We start from the raw sequence: 21,503 nt of genomic DNA on the forward strand, positions 1-21,503 counted from the left end.
CAAGGCACCGGGTCCCTGGGCCCCAGGGCAAACGGGGTCCTGCACCCCCTGTGGGCATTGTGGGTCCCTTGTCTAGGGCAGAGATGCAGCCATCTCTGGGGTGCGACACAGCTGCTGCTGCTTAATCGAGGCAGGGCCCTTGCCCAGCACTGAGGTGCAACTCAGAGCAGAAGGTGCAGCTGTTCAGACTCGGTGCAGGCTCTGAACCTGCCCCTTCCCCACCCCTAGGCCCCCCAGGCTCTGAACCTGCCCCTTCCCCACCCCTGGGCCCCCCAGGCTCTGAACCTGCCCCTTCCCCACCCCTGGGCCCCCCAGGCTCTACTCCTGCTCCCAGGGGGTAAGTACCAGCTGCCACCCCCCAGGCACTGGAGTGAGAGCAGGCAGGAGTGAGCCACACTGAGCTGCACTTAATGAGCGTGACCTTCTCCTCCCCTCCGCAGGGGTAGATCCAAGCCCTGCGATTCCTGGCCCAGCCCCCAGCCGTAGCCTGGCCCCTCTCTCTGCCAGCAGGCCACCTGCCCCGCCGTCCTGCCCAGGCTAATTACCCCACTGACCAAACGCAGCAGAGCCACTGGGGGTGCGAGAAACCTGGGTCCCCAGGCTCTTCTCCCAGCGTGTCCCGCCCCCCCACCTCACTCTATTTTTAAACAGAGCTGAGTCTCCGGCGCTCAGCCCAGCCCTTGCATGTGCATGGCCAGGGGCCAGCCCCCTTCACGCCTCATTTGGGGCAATTGCCTGATCCTAGGATTTAAAAAAGGGTCAGTTGCCCTGACCTGGAGGGGGGGGAGGGCAAGGCTGGAGATGGGGTTGCGGTCACGTGACCCTTCTGCGGTGCTGCTGGGAGCAGCGGCTGCTGGCCGAGGACCCAGCAGCGCGGAGGCAGGGCCGGCCTGGTCGGGTGTTGCCACACTTCTGCATTGGGCCCTTCGGCGGCGGCCGCCACTCCCTGGCCACCCAGCACTGACACGGGCGCGGGGGGACACCAGAGTCCACTCCGTGCCTGGGGAGTGATGGTGAATTCAGTAGGACCCTCCCTGCCTCTAGCCTTTCTCAAGACAGCGGAGTCCCATTGGTTCCCTGGCACAGAGGGGGAAACTGAGGCCCAGAACTGCTCCCAGCATGCCCCGCCCCGCCCCGCATGACACTCCCATGCATGAGCAGCTTGGTACAATTCTATTTAAAGAGGCAGGAGCAAGACGGTGAAAGAAGAGGAGGGAGCCCCTTTGCCCCCCGCCATGAGCGCCCCACAGCTCAGCCCCCCATGTCCAGGCCTGGCTGGCGCACGGTGGTGGCAGGGCATGCCAAGAAGCCGGTGCAATTTGCAGCAGGGTCCGGGGGGGGGGGGCGCTGAGGGGACTGGAGCAGGCTACTGCCCAGGCCAGCCAGCAGGGGGTGCTGTGTCCCCCAGGGCCCAGCAGGTGACCCCGAGTCGGGGGGGGGAGGGGGACACAGTATTGCTAGGCCTGGGATGACGCGCTCCCCTTGTAGCGGGGCCTTTGCTAGCTCCAGAGCCAGGTTTCTACAGTCTCATCGAGGAGTCGGTGCCCCCCATAGCCAGGGCCCCCCACTGTGGGCTGGCACCTTTGCCCCCCAGAGGGCGTGTGAGTCTCTGCCCAGTGCCGCCTGGCCCGGCTCACGCTGTGCTCTCCTCCTCGATGGGCTTCTGCAGCCAGGGCCGGTAGCCAGCGCTGGGGGGGCCGCTCCGGGCGGGGGGCTCCCTGGCAGCTCCGGGGGGCAGGAGGCTGGGGAGGATCGACGTGTCCACAAGGGGCCCCGCCTCCTGTGGGGCTGGGAAGCTGCCGGGCAGGGGGGCGGCGCCGTCGGGGCTGAGCAAGGAGCCCTGGCCCGGCTGGGCGAGGTCTAATTCCTCCTCCGGGCTGCTGGTAGCCCCGTGCCCGGCTTCCTCGTCCCCCTCCCAGCCCCGCGGCTCTGGGGCAAAGGGCCCCGTGAGGGGCGGGCGGCGGGCGGGCGGCTCGCAGCTGCAGGCCGTGCTCTGCGTGTCCTGGCACAGGCAGCTGTAGGAGGTGGAGACCTCGGAGACGCAGCTGTTCTTGCGGCGCAGCAGGGAGAGGCGCCGGCCGAAGCCCCCCGGGGTGGGCCCCGCGGCCAGCAGCCGGTTCAGGAGGTGCAGGGGGACGTGGCGGCTCGGCTCCAGCCCCTCCTCGATCTCCTCCAGCGGCTGGAACTGCATGTCCTCCTTGGGCAGCCTGCAACCGAGACCAGAGACTGGAATGCGGCCACCTCTGGGGAGGGGCACGGCTGCTCGTTCCACAGGGCCTGGCCCTGAGGTGCGGCCCCCTCTGGGGTGGGGCAGCAGTGGGAGCAAGGCCCCCGGCTTACGTCATGTCGAAGGTGGAGCCCTGGAAGGAGGGCTGGTGCAGCAGGAAGACGGTGGCGGCGGTGTAGGGCGCGCGGGGGTTGGAGGCGTCCCAGTAACGGTCCCTCTCCAGCAGTGGCAGGTCGTCGTACATCTCGTCCACCGCCATCATGGAGACCTGGGGACGGGGGCAGTGAGGGGCGGGACTCCTGGCTTCTCCCCTTGCTCTGGGGGGGAGTGGGGGGGGTTGGGTGCCAGGCCTCCTGGGTTCTCTCCCAGCTGGGTCCCTGCCCCTCACACTGGCTGGTGTTTGCCTGGACTCCGCAGTCTCAGGGGCTGGGGAGGGGGGTGGGGGATGTACCTGGAAATTGCGATCGATCAGCAGGTTCGTTTCAAAGTCGTCGTCGTCCTCCCCAAAGGGGTTGATCAGCTGCTCGGCCACCTGGGGGGAGTGTGGTTCAGCTGGGGGGCAGGCCCCTTCCCCCAGCACCTCTTACCCTGCACCCCTGCCAGGCCTGCCCTCTTCCCCCAGTATCCTTGCCCCTTCCCCACCAGCTACCCCCCCCACCCTTCCCCCCCCTCTGCACCCTTCCAGGCCTTCCCTTCCCCACAGCTACTGACACCCCCACCCCCAGCACCCTGCCCCCCCCCGCACCCTTCCAGGCCTTCCCTTCCCCACAGCTACTGACACCCCCACCCCCAGCACCCTGCCCCCCCCCACACCCTTCCAGGCCTTCCCTTCCCCACAACTACTGACACCCCCACCCCCAGCACCCTGCCCCCCCCCGCACCCTTCCAGGCCTTCCCTTCCCCACAGCTACTGACACCCCCACCCCCAGCACCCTGCCCCCCCCCCACACCCTTCCAGGCCTTCCCTTCCCCACAACTACTGACACCCCCACCCCCAGCACCCTGCCCCCCCTTGCACCCTTCCAGGCCTTCCCCAGCATCTCCTGCTCTCCTTCTGCCCACAGCATTGATCAGTGGCACAGCCGCCTGTAGGCCCCCCCAGGACCCTGCTCCCCGTCTGCCAGCCTCCCCGCTCCCGCCCCAGACCTGGCACCGGCCTCGCCCCCCACCTTGAGCCAGCCCACGTAGAAGAAGAACTGCAGCAGCGTGAAGACCGGCACGCACAGGTCCAGGTCGTGGCCCTCGTAGCCCTGGGCCGGGTCCAGGAACTGGCGCCCGATCAGACAGGCCACGAAGAAGCTGTACACGGCGATGGTCACCACCTGGGCCCAGGCGCAGAGTCAGGCAGCCCCAGGCCAGGACCCTAGTGCCTCAGCCCTGCCCCATGGACCCTGGTGCCCCCCCGCCCCTCCCCAGGACCCTGGCGCCTCAGCCCTGCCCCATGGACCCTGGTGCCCCCCGCCCTGCCCCTCCCCAGGACCCTGGTGCCCCCCGCCCTGCCCCATGGACCCTGGTGCCCCCCACCCTGCCCCTCCCCCAGCCCCGCCCCTCATGCCGGTGCTCACCTGCGTGTAGACCAGGGGGACGCTGATCCAGTCGTAGTGGAACAACATGCTGCAGTTCCCACGGAAATGATTCAGCTCCTGTGGGGGCGGGGGTGGGGGGGGCATTTCAGAGCCAGGCCGGGGGCAGATCCCTGCTGGGGGGCTGTTTGACGGCCCCCAGAGACGGAATCAGGGCATGCCCAAGAAATGCCCCCGCCCAGCACAGAGCCCCCCCCACCCCCACTGGGGTCCCTCTAAGTGCTGGGGGGGGCTCAGCCCCCAGTTAGCACTGACAGGACAGCCAGCTGGGACCGGAGCAGAGACCCAGCAAACTCGCTGCCAGCAGACGGCCACCTGGACTCAAGCCTGGCGGGAGAAGAGGGAAAACGGAAGCATCCGGGGCGCCTGCCCCTCCCCCCCCCCCGCAGCCAGGCACAGACCCCAGGCCCCCCCCACTGTGCCCCTCCCACCCCCGTCTCCACCCACCTCCATCAGCAGCTTGAGGGCGCAGTCGTCACGGACCCGCCCCTCCCTGCGCGCCTGGGCCGCCAGGTTGGTGAACCAGACGCAGGGGATCCAGTACTTGTTGTAGGACGAGCTCAGGTTCTCGTATTTCTTGCGCTCCTCCCGGGTCATGAAGCCTGCGGGGGAGGAGGGTGTCACTTGGGCCGGGCCGGGGACTGAACCCGCGGCCCCAGGACGGTCCTAACCAGAGCCCTGGCCGGAGTGCGGATGCGGCCACCTCGGTGTGGCGCGGGGGCTGTGTGGCAGCGGCTCAGCCGGGCCGCGCTTTGATCAGGCGGCAAGGTGGAAGCTGGAAGCCGCGGGAGGGAGTCAGGGAGGCGGAAAGGAATTCCCGGCGCTGGGCGCGGGCCAGGCTGGGGGCGTCCAACCCCCGGGCGGCGCCACGTGACAGCAGAACCGCCTGGCCGCAGGGGACTGGCGCCGGGTGCGGCTCCTAGACTGAGCAGACTACAGCCCTGCCGGCCGGGGAGAGCGCCCCCTGCCCCCCCAGCACAGCGCCCCCTGCTGGCCCCCTGCCCCCCCAGCACAGCGCCCCCTGCTGGCCCCCTGCTCCTCCAGCACAGCGCCCCCTGCTGGCCCCCTGCTCCCCCAGCACAGCGCCCCCTGCTGGCCCCCTGCTCCTCCAGCACAGCGCCCCCTGCTGGCCCCCTGCTCCTCCAGCACAGCGCCCCCTGCTGGCCCCCTGCTCCCCCAGCACAGCGCCCCCTGCTGGCCCCCTGCTCCTCCAGCACAGCGCCCCCTGCTGGCCCCCTGGTCCCCCAGCACAGCGCCCCCTGCTTGGCCCCCCGCCCCCGCTTCCCCCCAGCACAGCGCCCCCTGCTGAGCCATCTGCTCCCCCCAGCCCAGGGCCCGCTGTGCCCCCCCGCCACATACCTGCCTCCACCACATGGTCGATGGTGGGGAAGCGCTTGAAGGCGGCGGTGCTCACGGAGCGCAGGATGAGCACGGCCGACAGGCTGCCGTAGCGCATCAGGGTGCGGCGGTAGAGCCGGCCGCGCTCGTCGCCGCCGTGCACGGTGCCGGAGATGGCGCACATCAGGCGGTCGGGCATGGGCATGCAGGTGTACTGGCTCCACCAGCGGTTCACCACCAGCGTGACGTAGAAGCCTGCGGCAAAGGAGCAGCGCAGGAGTGAGGGGCGGAGCCGGCTGGGGTGCCCCGGTGTCCTGGCCCCTAGCCCAGGCAGCTCAGTGGAGTCCAGGGGGCTGGGACAGGCTCCCTTCGTGCCAGTTCCCCAGCTGGCCAGCAGGAGTCGCTCTCAGCGCACGTTCCACAGGCGGGTCCCAGCCCTGGCTTGAGGGGCCTGGCGGGATTTGAACCCCAGGCTGGTGCCTCCCTGGGGGGAGAGAGGAGCCCCCCTAGGGCCTCCTTATGGTGCTACAGAGAGCCCAGAGGAGCACCCAGCCCCCAGCCCCTTTCCATGGGTGGGACGGGGGAGGCCCTCACCCAGCACGAAGGAGACGGGGAGGGGTGGGGGGGGACGGGGGAGGCCCTCACCCAGCACGAAGGAGACGGGGAGGGGTGGGGGGGGATTGGGGGTCCCAGGCCCTCACCCAGCACGAAGGAGACGGGGAGGGGTGGGGGGGGACGGGGGAGGCCCTCACCCAGCACGAAGGAGACGGGGAGGGGTGGGGGGGGATCGGGGGTCCCAGGCCCTCACCCAGCACGAAGGAGACGGGGAGGGGTGGGGGGGGACGGGGGAGGCCCTCACCCAGCACGAAGGAGACGGGGATGAGGTTCGCGTAGTTGTCGCAGTAAATCACCAGTTTCTCAAAGTAGCGTTTCTGATCCTCAGCCAGGACGAAGCTGGGGGGGGGGGAGAGAAGTGTGAGCAGGCTGGTGCCCTTGCTGGTGAGTTTCCCACACAGCCCGTGCATGGGGATGGGCGGCCAAAAAGTGCCACACGCCCGCTCCCCGTGGAAGCACAAGGAACACAAAGGTGCGAGGAGCTGGGGGCACATTCCCTGGCCCACACAAGTGCACAGAGCCGCATGCACTCGTGCAAGGGGCACACTCACAGCCGTGCACGGGCGTGCAAAGGGCCCTCCCCGCCCCCGCCTCACCGGTAGGTCAGGCTGAGCCCCAGGTAGGTGGCGAAGAAGACCAGGAACTCCTTGTACAGCAGCTTGTAGATGCTCCCGCGCCAGAGCAGCAGCAGTTTGTAGAAGCCCCCGAAGCGGGCGTTGGCCACGCGGGCCGTGTAGGTGACAGTCATGGCGGTGGCCGGGGACACGGGCCCTGCAGAGACAGCGGCGGAGACGGTCACAGGAGAGTCCGGGCGGGGCACCAGGGCCGCCCTGGGGCAGGACCGGGAGGGGAAAGCTGGTCTTACCCACACGCATGCGGCTGTAACCCCGCGGGAGCCCTGAGTGCCCCAGTGGTTCACCTCTGTACAGCGCCTGGCGCAGCGTGGGGCGGGGGCGGGGCCAGGACTGGCGGTCCCAGGCACTACTCTCATCCAAAGAAGGAGGGAACAGGGGAGCGCACGGACGGCAGCGGGGCGGACAGTGGGGACCCCCATAAGGGGATAATGGGGGAGCACAGCGCACACGGCATGGGGGGGCAGGGGTTGCGAAGGGTGGTATCCAGGGACTCGCAGGATGGGGGGGCGTGGAATTGTCCCAGGTGTGCCCAAGGCACCCTGCCTCCACGTACCCCACTAGTAATAACCCGGGACAATCCCCTGCCCCCCAAGATGTCTCCCCCAAAGTGGGGCGAAAAGAAAATCCTTCCACAGCGAAGTCTGTCCGTTCCAGCCACTGGCTAATCAATTACTAGTGTCCCCGGCCTGCCTTGACCCCCTCTCCCCCGCCGCCCCGGAAGATTTGAAAGCCCCTTTGCCGAGGGACGCTTTGCGGATCCACTCGGGAGACATGGCCCCGCTCCTCCTGTTTGCCTTTCGCAAGCAGCCCAGAAGGTTCCTCTGAGCCGGGGCGGGTGGAGATGCTAAGGCTGGGCCCTATTTCTAGCCAAGTTGGCTGGGAAAAAGCCAACGCTGTTATCAGAAAGTTCGGGTCAAGACAGGCCCGAGGGCGGGCGGCGTGTTCCCGAGAGACCGGGAGTGAAAACGAAAAATGCAGAGAGCCAGGGGGACTTGCTGGGAGCCGGCAGCTTTTGCCTTCTGAAGGCCCCTCCGTCGACAGCAGGTGGACGTTTTCCCGGGGGGTCGTTTTCCCGAGGGGAGAGATTCCAGCCGGCTCTAAGACAGCAAACAAGGCCGGCGGCATGAAACCAGGCCCCGGGAGAATATACACCGGGCAGCCACCTTGTGCTCCGTCAAACCGCCTCGTGCATCCCTGTCCTGCAGAGCTAAGCGACCCGCCAGCCCTCCCGCGCTGACTCCGGAGCAGTTCTAGAGCTGAGATTCCTGCACGCCATGCCCTGGCAGGTTAGAATAGGAGGGGGCAGCTGGGAACCAGGACCCCCGGGTTCGAGTCCCAGCCTCCTACTCTAACCACTAGGTCACCCCACTCCGCCTTGCAGAGCTGGGGCTACCCCAGGCCTCCTGGCTCCCAGCTGAACCTTCGAGCCGCAACGAGACGTTACAAAGTGTATCCAGTGACAGTTAAACTAACGGCGCTTTCCAGTCATAACTCGAATACCCTCCATTCGCCGCACACTCCCACTCGCCCCCACAGTCGTTATTAACCCAGTCAATTAACACCCGAGGCCAAGCTCCGCAGGCCAATAACCCCTCAGCCTGGCACGTTTTCATCGTTAAAGCACAAGTAGGACAGCTGCTCCCCAAGTATTCAGCCCCCCCCCGCTGGTCCCCACCTAACGCCTGCAAACGCTCGGAATCGCTGACAGACCCAGGGGCCTCTCGCCTCTGACACCCAGAGGTTTATCTGCAAGCCCGGGGGGGGGAGGGGTCGCACTCCAATCTCACTGCCCAGCCAGGACTCCCTGTGTTATTTTAACGGGGGGGGGGGGGGGGGGTGTTATTGACACGCCTGCTTCACCTTGCACGGCCCCAAGACTCCTTGTTTTAACCCCAGTTCTGCTCTTGGGGCTTTCAAGCTGCAGCAGCCGGAGTCCTGTGATGGGAGGTTCCCGGGGCGTTTCTAGCCCCGCTAGCTCTAGAAACAGGCTGGAAAGCGACGACTGCGGCTGCCCCCCCCCCCCCCATGGGCCATACAAACAGCTGGCCGTGGATTTGTGATGAAATATCCTGATTTTTAAGCCTGTACCATGTCCTTTTGTAGGCACCCGATGGGGTTTTGTGGCAAAGGGGGGAGAGGAGTTACTGACATGTCACCCCTAGCTTTGTACAGCACCTAGCATGGGGGATCATGACTGGGTGCTACCGTAATGCTCCTAATAAATATATTCTGCAGTAGCCAGCACAGTAGGAGCACAAGTAGGGAGTGGAGGTGCTACCGTAATGCACCTAATACTGTTCAGCCCCCAGCACCCTGGGGTTCTGTCCATGACTGGGGAGCCTGGGCGCTACCGTAATGCACCTAATACTGTTCAGCCCCCAGCACCCTGGGGTTCTGTCCATGACTGGGGAGCCTGGGCACTACCGTAATGCACCTAATACTGTTCAGCCCCCAGCACCCTGGGGTTCTGTCCATGACTGGGGAGCCTGGGCGCTACCGTAATGCACCTAATAAACATGGCCAGGATCTGGGACTTTAAAGACAGGGCTCAAACCTCTGATCCGGAAAGCAGCTCAGCATGGGGCCAGGTCTGCCGAACTCCCCATGGGGAAAGGGGGGGATGTTTGTGCAGATCCCAGTCCATGGTTGCTCCCCTCAAACCCACCTCCCGCTCCCATGCCCCACCCCGACGGGGGCCTCCCATTTGTGAGGAGCTTTGCGCCGACCTTACCTGGTGCTGCTGGATCTCAGCAGTCAGAGGCTGGTGGAGGAGAAATTAGACCGGTGGCAGCCGGGTGGCAAATCTACCCCCCAGGCTTCCCCTGGCAGGCGAGAGGAGCCACGGCCTGGGAAGGAGCCGGCTGGTGAACAGACACCGGGAACCTCCAGCACTAGTCCAGGAACAGCTCAAAGACGCCCCACTGCCCCTGGCTGGTGTTTAAATACCTCAGTGCCCACCCCTCTGACCCCTGACCTCCCAGAGCTCCCTTGCCTGGGGGGGAGGGGAGGGCCCTGGGGCGAGTAGTTTCCCTTCCCACCGCTGGAGGGGGTGGCTGGCTTGTAACTGGCACCATCTCCCCACGGAGCACAGAGGGACTGGCCCCACGGCTGGTTTTGGGGGGTGCGGAGGGGGCTGATAAATCACGAGGGGGGGGGGTTTGAAGAGAGGAGGGCAGTGCAGCCTAGTGGCTAGAGACTGGTGGGGCTGGGAGTCAGGACTCCTAGGTTCTACTCCTGGCTCTGGGGGCAGATAGGAGGGGGCTGGGATTCCTTGTTCTATCCCCAACTCCCCCCGCCCCTGCCTGGCTTTAACCTCTAGAGCCCACTCCTCCCTCTAGAGCTGGAAGAGAATCCAGGAGTCCTGACTCCCAGCTCCCAGCTCTAACCACTCCAGCCCACTGCCTTCCCAGAACTGGCAAGAGAATCCAGGCCTCCTGAGGCCCAGCTCTAACCACTAGACTGCACTGTCCTCCCAGGCGAGCCCTCAGTGCCGAGTAGCGTGAAGCGCGCTGCCCTAGAGCAAGGCGGCTTTGCAGCTGTGGGCAGGGGCTGGCTGAGCCCGGGGCCAGGTCCTGGCCTGTGGAGCAAACCCAGCACATACCTGGCTAAGCACCCGGCTGCCCCTCCCCCGTCAGCCCTGCCCTCTGGGAACAAAGCCGGCTGGGGGCTCCCAGCCCATGGCCGAGGGCAGGGGGAACTGGGCACCTGGAGAGAAGCTGGTGCCGGCACCGCCCTGGATACCAGACATGAACCCCCCTCCCGTGCATGGACCTGCCTGCAGCTCACCCCCAGCTGGGGGGCAGTCTGTGCTGGGCCGGGGGAGGTGTGAGCCCCCACCAGCTCTAACCACTGGCCCCCACTCTCCTCCCGGAGCAGCCCACGCCGGGCAGAACCAGCACTCCAGCTCCGGGCTCCCGCCGCCACTTCACACGCTGGGGCAGGGCGCTGGCCTTTTAAGTTCGGGGCTGGTGCCCACAGCCCTGCTGGGCGGCTCGGAGCCGCAGGGCCGAGCAGGTCGCGCTAATGAGGCCCCCACGGCCTCTTGCTGGGTCGGACACAAGTTCCAGACACGGGGGGGGGAGCGCGAGTTACATAAGCCCCCTCCTGGGCGCGTTTCGTAACCGCATCGCTCACGCCTCACAGCCCCGCTGCAGCCGGGCGCGGGCTGGGCCAGGACCGCGGGCCCCTGCCCCCACCCCGCCGACATACTGAACCCAGCTGCGCCCCCTCCTAGGAAGAGAACCCAGGAGTCCTGGCTCCCACTGTGCTGCTCTGACTACTAGGCCGTGCTCCCCTCCCTTCCCAGAACTCAGGGGTCCAGGCTCCCCAGCCCTGCTCTAACCACTAGCCCCCATTCCCCCCCAGAGCTGGGGTCAGAACCCAGGAGTCCTGCCTCCTATTGTTGTCTAGGAGCCACAAGACCCACCCTCCCTTAAGGAGCAGCCTTTACAGCCCCTAGAGATAAGGCTGGTGCAATCCCCAGGCCTTCGGGAGGAGCCTTGGTGGGGGGATCAGCCAGGCAGGTAAACAAGGCAGGCGCCAGGCAGGGCCCCCAGCACCTCAGGCAGTTTCATACCAGCCTCCCCGCTGGACTCAAGCTAGGTCACCCCTTTCACCCCCCCCAGGTGTGCGGGGAGGTGACCCACTGGGGCACTCCTTTTGCTGTCAGGGAAGGAACCACGTCACCAAATCCATGGGGGGGGGGGGGCTGGATTTCCTCAGGGTGCCCCCCACCAGAGAGCTGGGGGCTCCAGGCAGGAGATTGAGATGAATGGGGGGGGGGGAATCCCAGAGCCCTCCCTCACTTTGCACCCCTCCCCTCGCTCCTGGCCCAGGGGTCCTGGGGGAGGGCCGGGGGGCTGGCTGCCCTCCTTACAGCCAGGAGCTCCCATCCACTGGCTCTCCCCAGCCTGAGGCAGGGGACGCAGCTGGAATGGGAAGCCCCCCCGACCCCCCCAAACATACTGGGGGAGGGATCCAAGTCCCCGGGGGCTGGGCCCCGGGAGGTGAGAAGAGGCTGGGGGGTCTGGGATGACTGATCCTGGGCAGGAGCCTGTGGAGGGCCCACAAGAGGGGGGACTGGCCCGTGTGAATCCCCCCCTCCGGCCGCAAGGTGCTGGGCTCTGCCCCCCGGAAGAGGAGAGGGCCACAGGCTGCTTAGATAGCAGGGCCCAGAATAAAGAGCCCCCCCTTCCCCCAGCACAAGGGCCTGCTCCCCTCCCTTTTCCTGGTGAACAGCCCCCGCCCCACAGAGGGGCACCAGCCCCCCCAGCCTCCCGTTCTGCATCAGCTGGCCCAGGGAGGGAGGTGACAGAACCCAGGAGTCCCTGTGTCCCCTGCTAGTGCCCAGGTCCCTCCCTGCTGACTTGGCCTCGCCCCACCCCCTGCCCTGATCCCGCCAGTGGCCCAGGCTGAGCCACAACCACCCCCCAGGAAGCCCCGTGGGCCACGCTCCCTGCTGCCCCCCTTCTCTGGGCGGAGAGACCCCCCCCACCTGCATGCACAGCCCCTCCCCCGTACAGGATAACCTCGCCCCTCTGCCCAAGCACACCCCACAGCCCCCCCCAGAACACCCTGCAGCTCCCCCCTCAGAGCATCCCCACCGCCCCTCCCCCCCCAAGAACACCCCGCAGCTCCCCCTCAGAGCATCCCCGCTGCCCCTCCCCCCCAAGAACACCCCGCAGCCACACTTTCCTCTGGTTTTTTAATTATTATTTACACATTTTTTTCCTTAAGCTTGGGAGGCCTCGGCCTTGTCCAGAGTCTGTCGGGGCCCCTCTGGCTCCCAGCACCCGGAGATCCCCCTCCGGCGAGGGGGGAGCAGCAGGGCGCGCGGTGGGGAAGGGGAGCGGGCGAGACCAGGGACTGAGCGGGGGAGCTGTAGTGGTGCAGCCCCACACTGAGGGCCGGGGAGACGACCTGGTGAATGCTGGTTTTGAAAGCAGCCTTGAGATGCTGCGTTAATGGGGGGGGGGGGGGGGGGGGCAGTATTCTACCTGCGGCAGAGACGTCCTGCCCCTCGGGGGGGGGGGGGGGAAATAAATACGACCCCAGCCCCGGGCCTGCAAGCCTTCCTGGCACGAGGGACGGGAGGAAGGGTTGCACTCCGCGGGGGGCGGGGCCCGGGCGTGTAACCGACGAAGTGGAATGATCCAGACGGGCGCCGCGGGGGCGGGTCCCTAGTTGGCGCTGGGCGGCTTGTAGGGCTCCAGGAGGAGGCTGGAGAAGGTGTTGACTTTGTCGGCGCCTCGCACCTCGTGGGGCAGCAGCGGCAGCTTGACGATGTGGAAATCTTCGTACAGGTCCTCCATCTGCAGGGGGGGCGGGGGGGGGGGAGGACACAGAGAACCAGCGACCGTCAAACAGCGACACCCTCCCCCCCCACACTCCTGGGGACCAGGCTGTCCAGCGAGGGGCAGCCAAGAGCTGGATTCACATGGGGCTTCCAGGAGCCCCCTGAATCTGGCCCAGGGGCTTGCATCTGTCCCCACTGATCTGAGCTCCCTGGGCCAGAGGAATCTCCCCTAGCCTGGGGGGCAGTGCCGGAGGAGGCTGGAAGGGCCCTGTCCCAGACCTGCCCAGCCGCCGTAGGGTGGCAGAGGGGCTAGAAGAGGCCGGGCGGAGCCCAGTTCTGCGGCAGGGGGATGCTGGGGGCCCTGGAGGACGGCGACGGGGGGGGGGGGGGGTGCCCAGCCCCTCCCTACCTGGTCGAGATACTTGGACTGGATCTTGTGCCGGGCCTCGCACATCTTGCAGGGCTTCTCGGGGTCCGGGAACACCAGCTGGTTGACAACGATGTTGTGGGTGTCGATTCTGCACTTGGCCAGCTCCTGGATGAGGCGCTCGGTCTCGTAGAGCGACAGGAACTCGGCGATGCAGACGCAGATGAAAGTGGTTTGCTCCTGCCGGGCGGGAGGTGGCACCGTTACTCTGTCTGCAGGGCCCCAGCCCCAGCACGAGGGCGGGGGGAAATGAGCCCCCCCCCCCCTTTGAGAGAGGGGAAATGAGAAACCAAGACAGATCTACTGAGGGTCACGCTGAGTCCTGGCTCCCAGCCCTCCCTGCTCTAACCACTAGCCATTACTCCCCACCCAGAGATGGGGACAGACCCCAGGACTTCCTGCTGCTCTAGCCACTAGGCCCCGCTCCGTTCCCAAGGGAGGCAAAGGGCCACGAATGAGAATCTCGCCCTGCTGACCCTACGCAGCCTCCCCGACCCAGGTCGCCCACGGAGGCAGCAGGAAGCAGCGCCCAGGGAGCGAAGTGCTGGAGAAGGGCTCCCCCCCCATGAGCAGGCTGAACAGGATCCTCTCTCCCTTCGTGGGGAAGGTCTGGGGGCTGAGGCCACCTGCTGTTCTGTGCCTGTCCAGGACCGCGACATGAGAAACGCATTTCACCCCCTTTACAGGAGCGGGGGGGAGGGGAGGGAATTCCTGCCTGCCCTCAGCAGACCATCAGGGGCTGCCCTGCAGCCTTCAGGCCCGGACAGCTGCCCCGGGGCCTCACCCCACCCCCTCTGCTTTTCCAGGCAGGCGGCAGACAGGAGGGTCCCCCTGCAGCTGTGAATTCTCCGGCAGCCTGGCTGGAATGCGAAGGGGCTGGGCGCTGCGGCTCCGGCCTTTAGCCACCTCAGGCCTGATTCTCCAGCCGGAGCTCCCCACGGGGCCCTCTCCCTGCCATGCAGGTCCTGGGGTCTGTGCGAGGCGGGGGAGGAGGGGGGACGCTGCCCTCTGGCTAGTCCCAGCTTCCCAGAGCCCCGAGGAATCACAGCAGCCTGGAGGCTGCTCCCCCTTGCCAGAGCAGGGGAGCCCCGGACGCGGGGAGCACACAAGTGACCAGAAGCCGCGTCCCTCATCCCTGCCCGGCGTGCAAGAAGGGAGGGACCCGGAATCAGCCAGGAGTCTTCCCCCAGGGCTCCCTGCCAGCGATCGGCCTTCGACTCCCAAACCCAGGCTGTACCCCACACCGGGGCCTCTCTGCGGGGCCTGCGAGCGACAAGCTGCCCCGGGCCAGCGCCGGAGCCCTCGAAACTCACCCAGCACCAGGGGCAGGCTCACCCGGCCAGTTTCACTGTCCCCAAGGGACGGCTGCCCTCCTCTGGCAGGGAGGGGCTAGAGCAGGAGAGGGGGCCCGCCCAGCCCAGCCAATCGGAGGGCGGCTTGTTGGGGCAGCCCTGTTATAAGGAGAGCAGAGCAGACCTGGCTTCCCCCTTGCCACAAGCCTGCGTAGCCCACACAGACTGTGGCTTGCCCCGAGGCAAGGGGCGGAGCAGCAGCTGGCAGGGCTGCCAACACCCCCAGAAGAGGGCAGAAGGGAGGGGAGGGGAGGGGAGGGCAACGTGGGGCCAGAGCCAGAGGGTGGAGGCGGCAGAGCAGAGTGAGGACGGGTGAGACCCAGGCCAGAGGGCAGCTCAATGGTCAGAGCTTGCTCCGGTGTGGCCAGCGGGAGGCGCCGCGCCGACCCCGATGCAGGGAGGGCAGCAGGTGCTGCAGGGATGTGGCCAGCCAAACCAAAGAGCCCCACTTCCCCACCCGGCACTGGCTACTAACGCTTGCAGGAGTTCCCCCCTTCACGGAGCGGCTCCACCTCTCTGAGGGGCAGGACTCCCTCCCGTGGGCTAGACATGCTGGTCTCTGGTGCGCCGGGCGTGGAATTTCCATAGCCCCGCATGGCACAGCAAAGTCTAAACTTTGGGTGTCGACGGGCCTGGGACTCGAGAAATGAGGCTCTGCCTCCGGCCCTGCCACAGAGCCTTGGGCAAGTCACTTAACCCTCCCCGGCTTGGTGTGAAAGCGAGGCGGGTGCTTCCCCCTTCCCTCACAGGGGTGCTGTGAAGATGGGATCTGAGCCCATCACAATAGATTTTGTGGGGGGCTCAGCTAAACAGGAACAAGGCCCTCGTGTTCCGGAAGCAGCGTCCGGACACGGAGCTCGTCAGGAACAGCGAGCGAGCTTGGAACTGGGCCCTACGTTGATGTGTGTTAAGTCCCCCACGTAGACACGCTCAGGCCAGGAGAGCCCGAACTCAGACAGGCAGAGGAGAGGGCCTTCTGCTGCGTGCTGGGCCCAGAGACCAGCCACGGGAGTGGCCGAAAGGAGCAGAGAACGTGCCCTAGCGCCGGCCTCCGGAAGCGAGTCTGTTTCATTTGGAGATGGCTCAGCAGATCAGTCTGCACTGGCCCCCATGGGGACCGGAGCTCTGTCTGCTGGGCTGACCTGCTCAATCAATGGCTGGTGGATTTTGTTTTTGCCAAGGGGAGGGGGGGGGAGACTTAGGGGCTCTGGGGAATTCTCCATCACTGGCCACTTGTAACTCCTGCTGGGCTGGCTTTCTGCTCCAGCTGTGACAGGAGCGAATTCAGGCCGGCGTGCTACACGGAGCCGGCTTCCGTTCTCCCTTCTGGGCGCGGGATCTGTGCGGCACAAGGGGACCCTGCCCAGGGTCGGTGGGTGCCGACAGAGACAGAGATTGCGTCAATCACGGCCTGCTTTTGCTGCCTTCTGCGGGGGGTGCTGGGCTCAGCCGAGAGGCAACAACAGACCCGCCCCTTCCCCCGCCCGAGTCCTTACCGGGTCTTTGAACTGCTCGCTCACTGACCGGATGACGGGGAGGGTCTCCTCCAGCTTGGAGGCCAGCTGGTCAGCGTTCATGTCCCCCAGGCCAAGCATGTTGCACATCTGGAGAGGGAGGCGGAGTTAACGGTGATGCAACGCCCCGGCTGGGCTAAGAGAACAGTCCACTGGCTAGCTGGACCCCACACCAGGGTGTCCCACAGCCCCAGGCCAGCCTGCCTGCTGCCAGAGGGCTACAGAGCCACACCAGCGGGGCACACAGCAGATCAGAGCTGCTGAGCGTGACCCAGGACGACCCAGCCCACGGACTAGCCCAGGGGCAGGCAAACCACGGCCTGTGAGTCGGATCCAGCGCACCATCATCCCACGGCTCAGGTAGGCTCCCTCCCAGCTGTGTCCCCACAAGCTGCTCAAAGCAGCCGGCTGCAGGGGCCACGTGCATCTCTGTGCACCGCAGGCCCGCAAGGGAAGGGGCTTCGCCGCATTCCACCACCCTCAGCACAGTCCTGCAGCTCCCGCTGTCCTGAGCTCCCAACCTCCATCCAGACCCCACTTCTCCTCCACTAACAGCACAGCAGAGCGTGGTCCCCACCCCTCATCAAATTACTGCCCACCCCTGGTCCAGCCCACCGCCCCCCAGATCTAGCCAGAAAGCTCCTTGCCAAGACAAGCCAGGCAATGGCCCGAGCCAGACACTGCCTCCCCCAGCTCAACCTCCCCACCTACCTGCGAGATGAAGGGGCTGATCTGGTTCTTTATCTGCATCAGGCGGCCCAGGCCCCGCTCCACGATGGTGGGGAAGTTGAGCAGCCGCAGCGTGTGCCCGGTAGGGGCTGTGTCGAACACCACCACGGAGAAATTCATCCCCTTCACCAGCCTGCAAGTGCCAGTCAGACATTAGCACCAGAGCCAGGGCTTAGCCTCGGAAGCTTAACCCCACTCATCTCGTTCCCACAAGGAACGTGCCCCCCTTCCCTTCTTCACCCATGCTGGTGAAAGGTGCGTGGCCCAAATCAGCCGCCCTCTTCCCCTGTCCCTGGCTATAGTGGCATTCCAGAGCACTCCCCCCACACCATCGGACGTGGCCTTGTCCTTTCACAGGCTGTAATGGTATATCCCAAAGAACCCCTCTATAATGGCACATCCCAGAGCATCCCCCCTCCACAGATGGTTTTGTCCCCTATCCCACAAGGGGTTGTAATGGTGTATCTAATAGTGTCCTCTCCCCTGAACCTGATTGTCAAATATCAGAGGGGTCGCCGTGTTAGTCTGAATCTGCAAAAGCAACGAGGAGTCCTGTGGCACCTTAGGGTATGGCTACACTAGCCACTCTAGTTCGAACTCGGGTGGCTAATGTCGTCATTCGAAGTCGCAAATGAAGCCTGGGATTTAAATATCCCGAGCTTCATTTGCATGTTCCCGGGCGCCGCCATTTTTAAATGCCCGGTAGCTCGAACTGCCTGCTTGCAGCTACACGCGGCACGGGCTAGGTAGTTCGAATTAACACTCTTAATTCGAACTACCATTACTCCTCATTGCAGGAGGAGTAACAGTAGTCTGAATTAGGGGCTTTAGTTCGAACTACCTAGCCCGCGCTGCGTGTAGCTGCAAGCAGGCAGTTCGAGCTACCGGGCATTTAAAAATGGCGGAGCCTGGGAACATGCAAATGAAGCCCGGGATATTTAAATCCCAGGCTTCATTTGCGACTTCGAATGACGACATTAGCCACCCGAGTTCGAACTAGGGTAGCAGTGTAGCCATACCCTTAGAGACTAACAGATTTATTGGCGCATAAGCTTGTGTGGGCAAGGACCCGCTTCATCATCTGACAGAATGGATCCTTGCCCACAAAAGCTTATGCTCCAATCCATCTGTTAGTCTCCAAGGTGCCACAGGACTCCTCGTCGCTTTCGCTGAAACTGATTGTGTTCCTGTTTCTGACTGTAATGGTACAGTCGAGAGCACCCTTTCACCTGCGGGGAGGGGCTTGTTCTCAACACCCCTCCTTCCCACTGTAATGAACTCACACCTGGATTACTACAGTCCCCTAGATAGGCCCCCCACAGGCTAAGCAGAGGCACCCCTGCTCTACAGGGGAGGTCCCCCTCTACAGTCCATTCCACGCTTGACACAAACTGACAGCCATGCTGTTTGAGACACCTGTTCCCAGAACTGTGAGCTACTCAGCTCCTGTCTATCAACGGTCACATGGGGAGGCTCTGGACTGGGATTGTCACCTAGAATTTCATTCCCATTGTCAAGAATCGCAGAGGAAGGATGTGCTACGGAGGGAACGGGCTCTGCTTCTCCTAGCTTTACGGTTCCCAGTGCTTTGCCGAGAAGCCTGTGTGTGGCTTCTCAACAGCGGTAACATTATGATTGAGCGTACAGGGCCGGGCACTGCCCAGAGCTTGAGAAGCCCCATCCCAAAGAGCTCGCAGGGCAAACAGAAGAGACAGACAAGGGAAATGCTCTTAGTCCCCTGGATAGCTGGACCACCATGGCCCTACCAAACACAGTCACTAGCCAAGTCCCAGCCGACACCTCAGGCAGAGCTGGGAACTAAATATATAAAGTCTGAGTTTATGCCCCGGCTGTTAGGTCATCCCTCTGACCCTGCCAACAGCTACACGGGCAGTGGACAGCTGAACCCAGATCTCACAGGCCCGAGTGCAATGCCAGGGGGAGGAGGAGGGACATACCCACCCTGCAGATCTAAAGTGCTTATTAGTATAACGGCATATCCCAGCCCCGGGCTGATGGTCTCCTTCCCCAAGTGACAGGTGTGCAGCTACACGCGTAACGCCATGGTGCCCAAACTGTGGCCTGGGACCCCAAAGCACGTCACCACCCTGTTTTAAGGGGGTCACCAGGGCTGGCTTAGACTTGCTGGGGCCTGATGCCCAAGCCCCAATGCCCGAGGCCTGAAGCACGTGGGCCATGGCTTTGTGCCCCCTATCCAGGGCAGTGGGTTCAGGCTTTGCCCCCCCACCCCTCGGGGTCGTTTAGTAATTTGTGTTGTCAGCAGGGGGTTGTGGTGCAAAGAAGTTTGGGAACCACTGGCTTAATGCACTACAGGAAGGTCCTCGAACCAGAGACAAGTGCAATATGCGAGCCTGTATAGCAAACAGCCTTTTCACCTACAGATGGTTTCATTCCCACCTGCCATGTTGCCATGGTACATTCTAACGATCCTCTGCTATAGGTGGTTTCATCCCTTCCCTTGATAGCACATCCCTCCCCCCCATAACGGCCATAAAGCCCAGCTCCTGGTCCCCTACAAGTGGTCTGCTCTTCTCCTCCCGCTGCCACACTACTGGTAAATCCAAACCTCTCCTCCCCCTATGATAGGGGGCCTGTCCTGGTCACCCTTTCATCAGGGCTACCCCCACGTCAGCTACGCTTCCCAATGGCCGCAGGCATGTAGCATGGGCCTGGAAGCAGGCTGCCTAGCTCACCTCATCACTTCCGCATAGCTCATGGCCTCATCAATGCCGGGAAAAGCGCTCATGGCCTCCTGCATCATCTTCTTGCCCATGCTCAGCATGTTGTCCTCCTCAAAGAACTCATCCGGGAGCTCCGCCACTCCCAGGCTGGGGTCGATCTCCTGGGCAAGGAAGAAGGGGGCAAGGATTTAGGGAAGAATGGCCATCATTATCCCAAGGATGGGCGACTCATTCACTCAGCACCAGCTCTCGTCTTGAACACTGAGAAGAGATGGACACATTTCTGAATGCCTAATGTGTTAGAACAGGGACTGGGAACCAGGGCTTCTGGATTCTATTCTCTGCTCTAAAAGAGGAGTGGTATCTAGTGGTTAGAGCAGGGAGGACTAGGAGCCAGGACTCCTGGGTTTTATTCCCTGCTTTGGGAGTGGGATCTAGTGGTTAGATTGGAGGGGGGATGGGATGAGGAGTCAGGATGCCAAAGGTCTAACTCTTAGCTCTGGAAGAGAAGTGGGGACTAAGGGCTGAACCAAAGGAGAATGAGCCAGGACTTTTCCTCTTTCTTTCCAGTTCCAAGAAGAAGCTCAATCTAGAAGTTAACACAGGCAACTGGGAAGCAGGGCTCCAAATGCTTAGGGACTCGGTGCCAGCCCTGCATACAGCCAAACAAGCAGAGCCATTTGAAACCCATCTTCTCTCCCCAGCCCAAGCTCACCATGGCAAACAGGTTGTCATAGCCCTTGACTTTAGTTGGGACCTTGGAGAATTTCTGGTCGAAGGCGTCGGAGATGTTGTGGGCTGGATCGGTGGAGATGATGAGGACGCTCTCACGCACCTTTGACAGCTGCACGGCCAGGCTGCAGCTGCATGGGGGGCAATTCAGGTGACACGAGAAGGGAACTAGCGGCGGGAAATCCACGGGGTTTGGGATCGCTGGAGAGGTGAGGCATAGGACAGGAGGCGCTTTCACCTCTCCCCTAGAGGCAGCATCACACTCCCTGTGCCCCTCAAGCTGCAATGGTAGATCCCAGCTCCCCTACCAGTCATAGGCTCATCTATAGTCCTTCCAGCATAATGGTACAGACCAAACACCCCACCCGCTCTTTGGTACATTTGGTATGTCCCAGTCTTCACAATTTGTCCCCCCCGCCCCCAATCTGGTACAATCTCATACAGGTGGCCTCGCCCCACCAATGCTTATAGCAGGTCCAATTTGGTACAGCCCAGCCCCTCTTCCTCTCACCCCTTGCTCCCTAGACTAGCAGCAAGTCCCGCACCCCTCTCCTCCAAATGGTGCATCCCAACCCTTCTCTCCTCCAAGTGGTATCATCCACCTTATATACTAACATGGTACATTCTCGTGGCCCTTCGCCTACAGGCAACCCCAACCTCTACGATGGTACATCCAACACCCCTAGTGGTGTAGGAATGGTGCGCCCCAACCCTCACCCCTCTCTCAAAAAAGCAATGGTACAGCCCAGCCACTCCCCCATCCCCGCACATAGTGGTACAACCTCAAGCCCTCCGGGGGCCTCGCCACGCCCCCAACGGCTCCTCTCCCCTACGCATAACGGTACATCCCAAGTTCCACCCTCTCCAGGTGAGCTCGGCACCCCCTCTCCACAGGAATGGTACATCCCAACCACCCCTTCTTCCCCCTTCGTGGCACTGCCACGCACGCTCACCCCCCCTCACCTGCAGGTGGTCTTGCCCACGCCTCCCTTCCCCCCCACGAAGATCCACTTGAGGCTCCGCTGCTCGATGATGTTGCTCAGCGTTGGCTCTAGCGGTTCCACATCGGGGGCGTCCTCGAACTCGTCCGCCTCCGGCCCCCAACCGGACCCCGCCGCCGCCGCCATCTTGGAACCGGCTCACGTGACCCGGCCCGGGACCAGACCATTCGCAGAGGGAGGACGCACAGAAGGAGCACGCGCCGACAGAAAACAGAGCTGGGCCGCTGTATCCTAGTCGTCACTGCCGCTGTCCTGTCCCCCAGTCCACAACAATGGTATAGCCCGACCACGCCCCCTCATATGACTGGGGTCTTCAACAACCCCGCCCACTCTGAGCTAGTCCTGATAAGTCC

At 64.1% G+C, this 21,503-nt stretch overlaps 2 protein-coding genes across 2 annotated transcripts; both read right to left on the reverse strand.

Moving 5' to 3' along the window:
- Window positions 1-1,633: 1,633 nt before the first annotated feature.
- On the reverse strand, window positions 1,634-6,532 carry BEST2 (bestrophin 2). Its single transcript, XM_075902410.1, has 9 exons — window positions 6,360-6,532; window positions 6,008-6,102; window positions 5,170-5,403; window positions 4,258-4,412; window positions 3,793-3,870; window positions 3,397-3,549; window positions 2,679-2,759; window positions 2,341-2,495; window positions 1,634-2,207 (listed from the first exon to the last, which is right to left on the reverse strand). The coding sequence occupies exons 1-9, from the start codon at window positions 6,509-6,511 to the stop codon at window positions 1,634-1,636; spliced, it is 1,677 nt and encodes a 558-aa protein (XP_075758525.1). The 5' UTR covers window positions 6,512-6,532.
- A 5,556-nt stretch (window positions 6,533-12,088) lies between these two features.
- GET3 (guided entry of tail-anchored proteins factor 3, ATPase) lies at window positions 12,089-21,426 on the reverse strand. The gene is made up of 7 exons (XM_075902411.1): window positions 21,113-21,426; window positions 20,133-20,280; window positions 19,430-19,578; window positions 16,698-16,848; window positions 15,969-16,076; window positions 13,103-13,300; window positions 12,089-12,709 (listed from the first exon to the last, which is right to left on the reverse strand). Exons 1-7 carry the CDS (start codon window positions 21,274-21,276, stop codon window positions 12,578-12,580), a joined length of 1,050 nt encoding a protein of 349 aa, XP_075758526.1. The 5' UTR covers window positions 21,277-21,426; the 3' UTR covers window positions 12,089-12,577.
- Window positions 21,427-21,503: the final 77 nt, after the last annotated feature.

This window comes from Pelodiscus sinensis, chromosome 19 (assembly GCF_049634645.1).
Source record: "Pelodiscus sinensis isolate JC-2024 chromosome 19, ASM4963464v1, whole genome shotgun sequence".
In the NCBI taxonomy this organism is placed as follows: Eukaryota; Metazoa; Chordata; order Testudines; family Trionychidae; genus Pelodiscus; species Pelodiscus sinensis.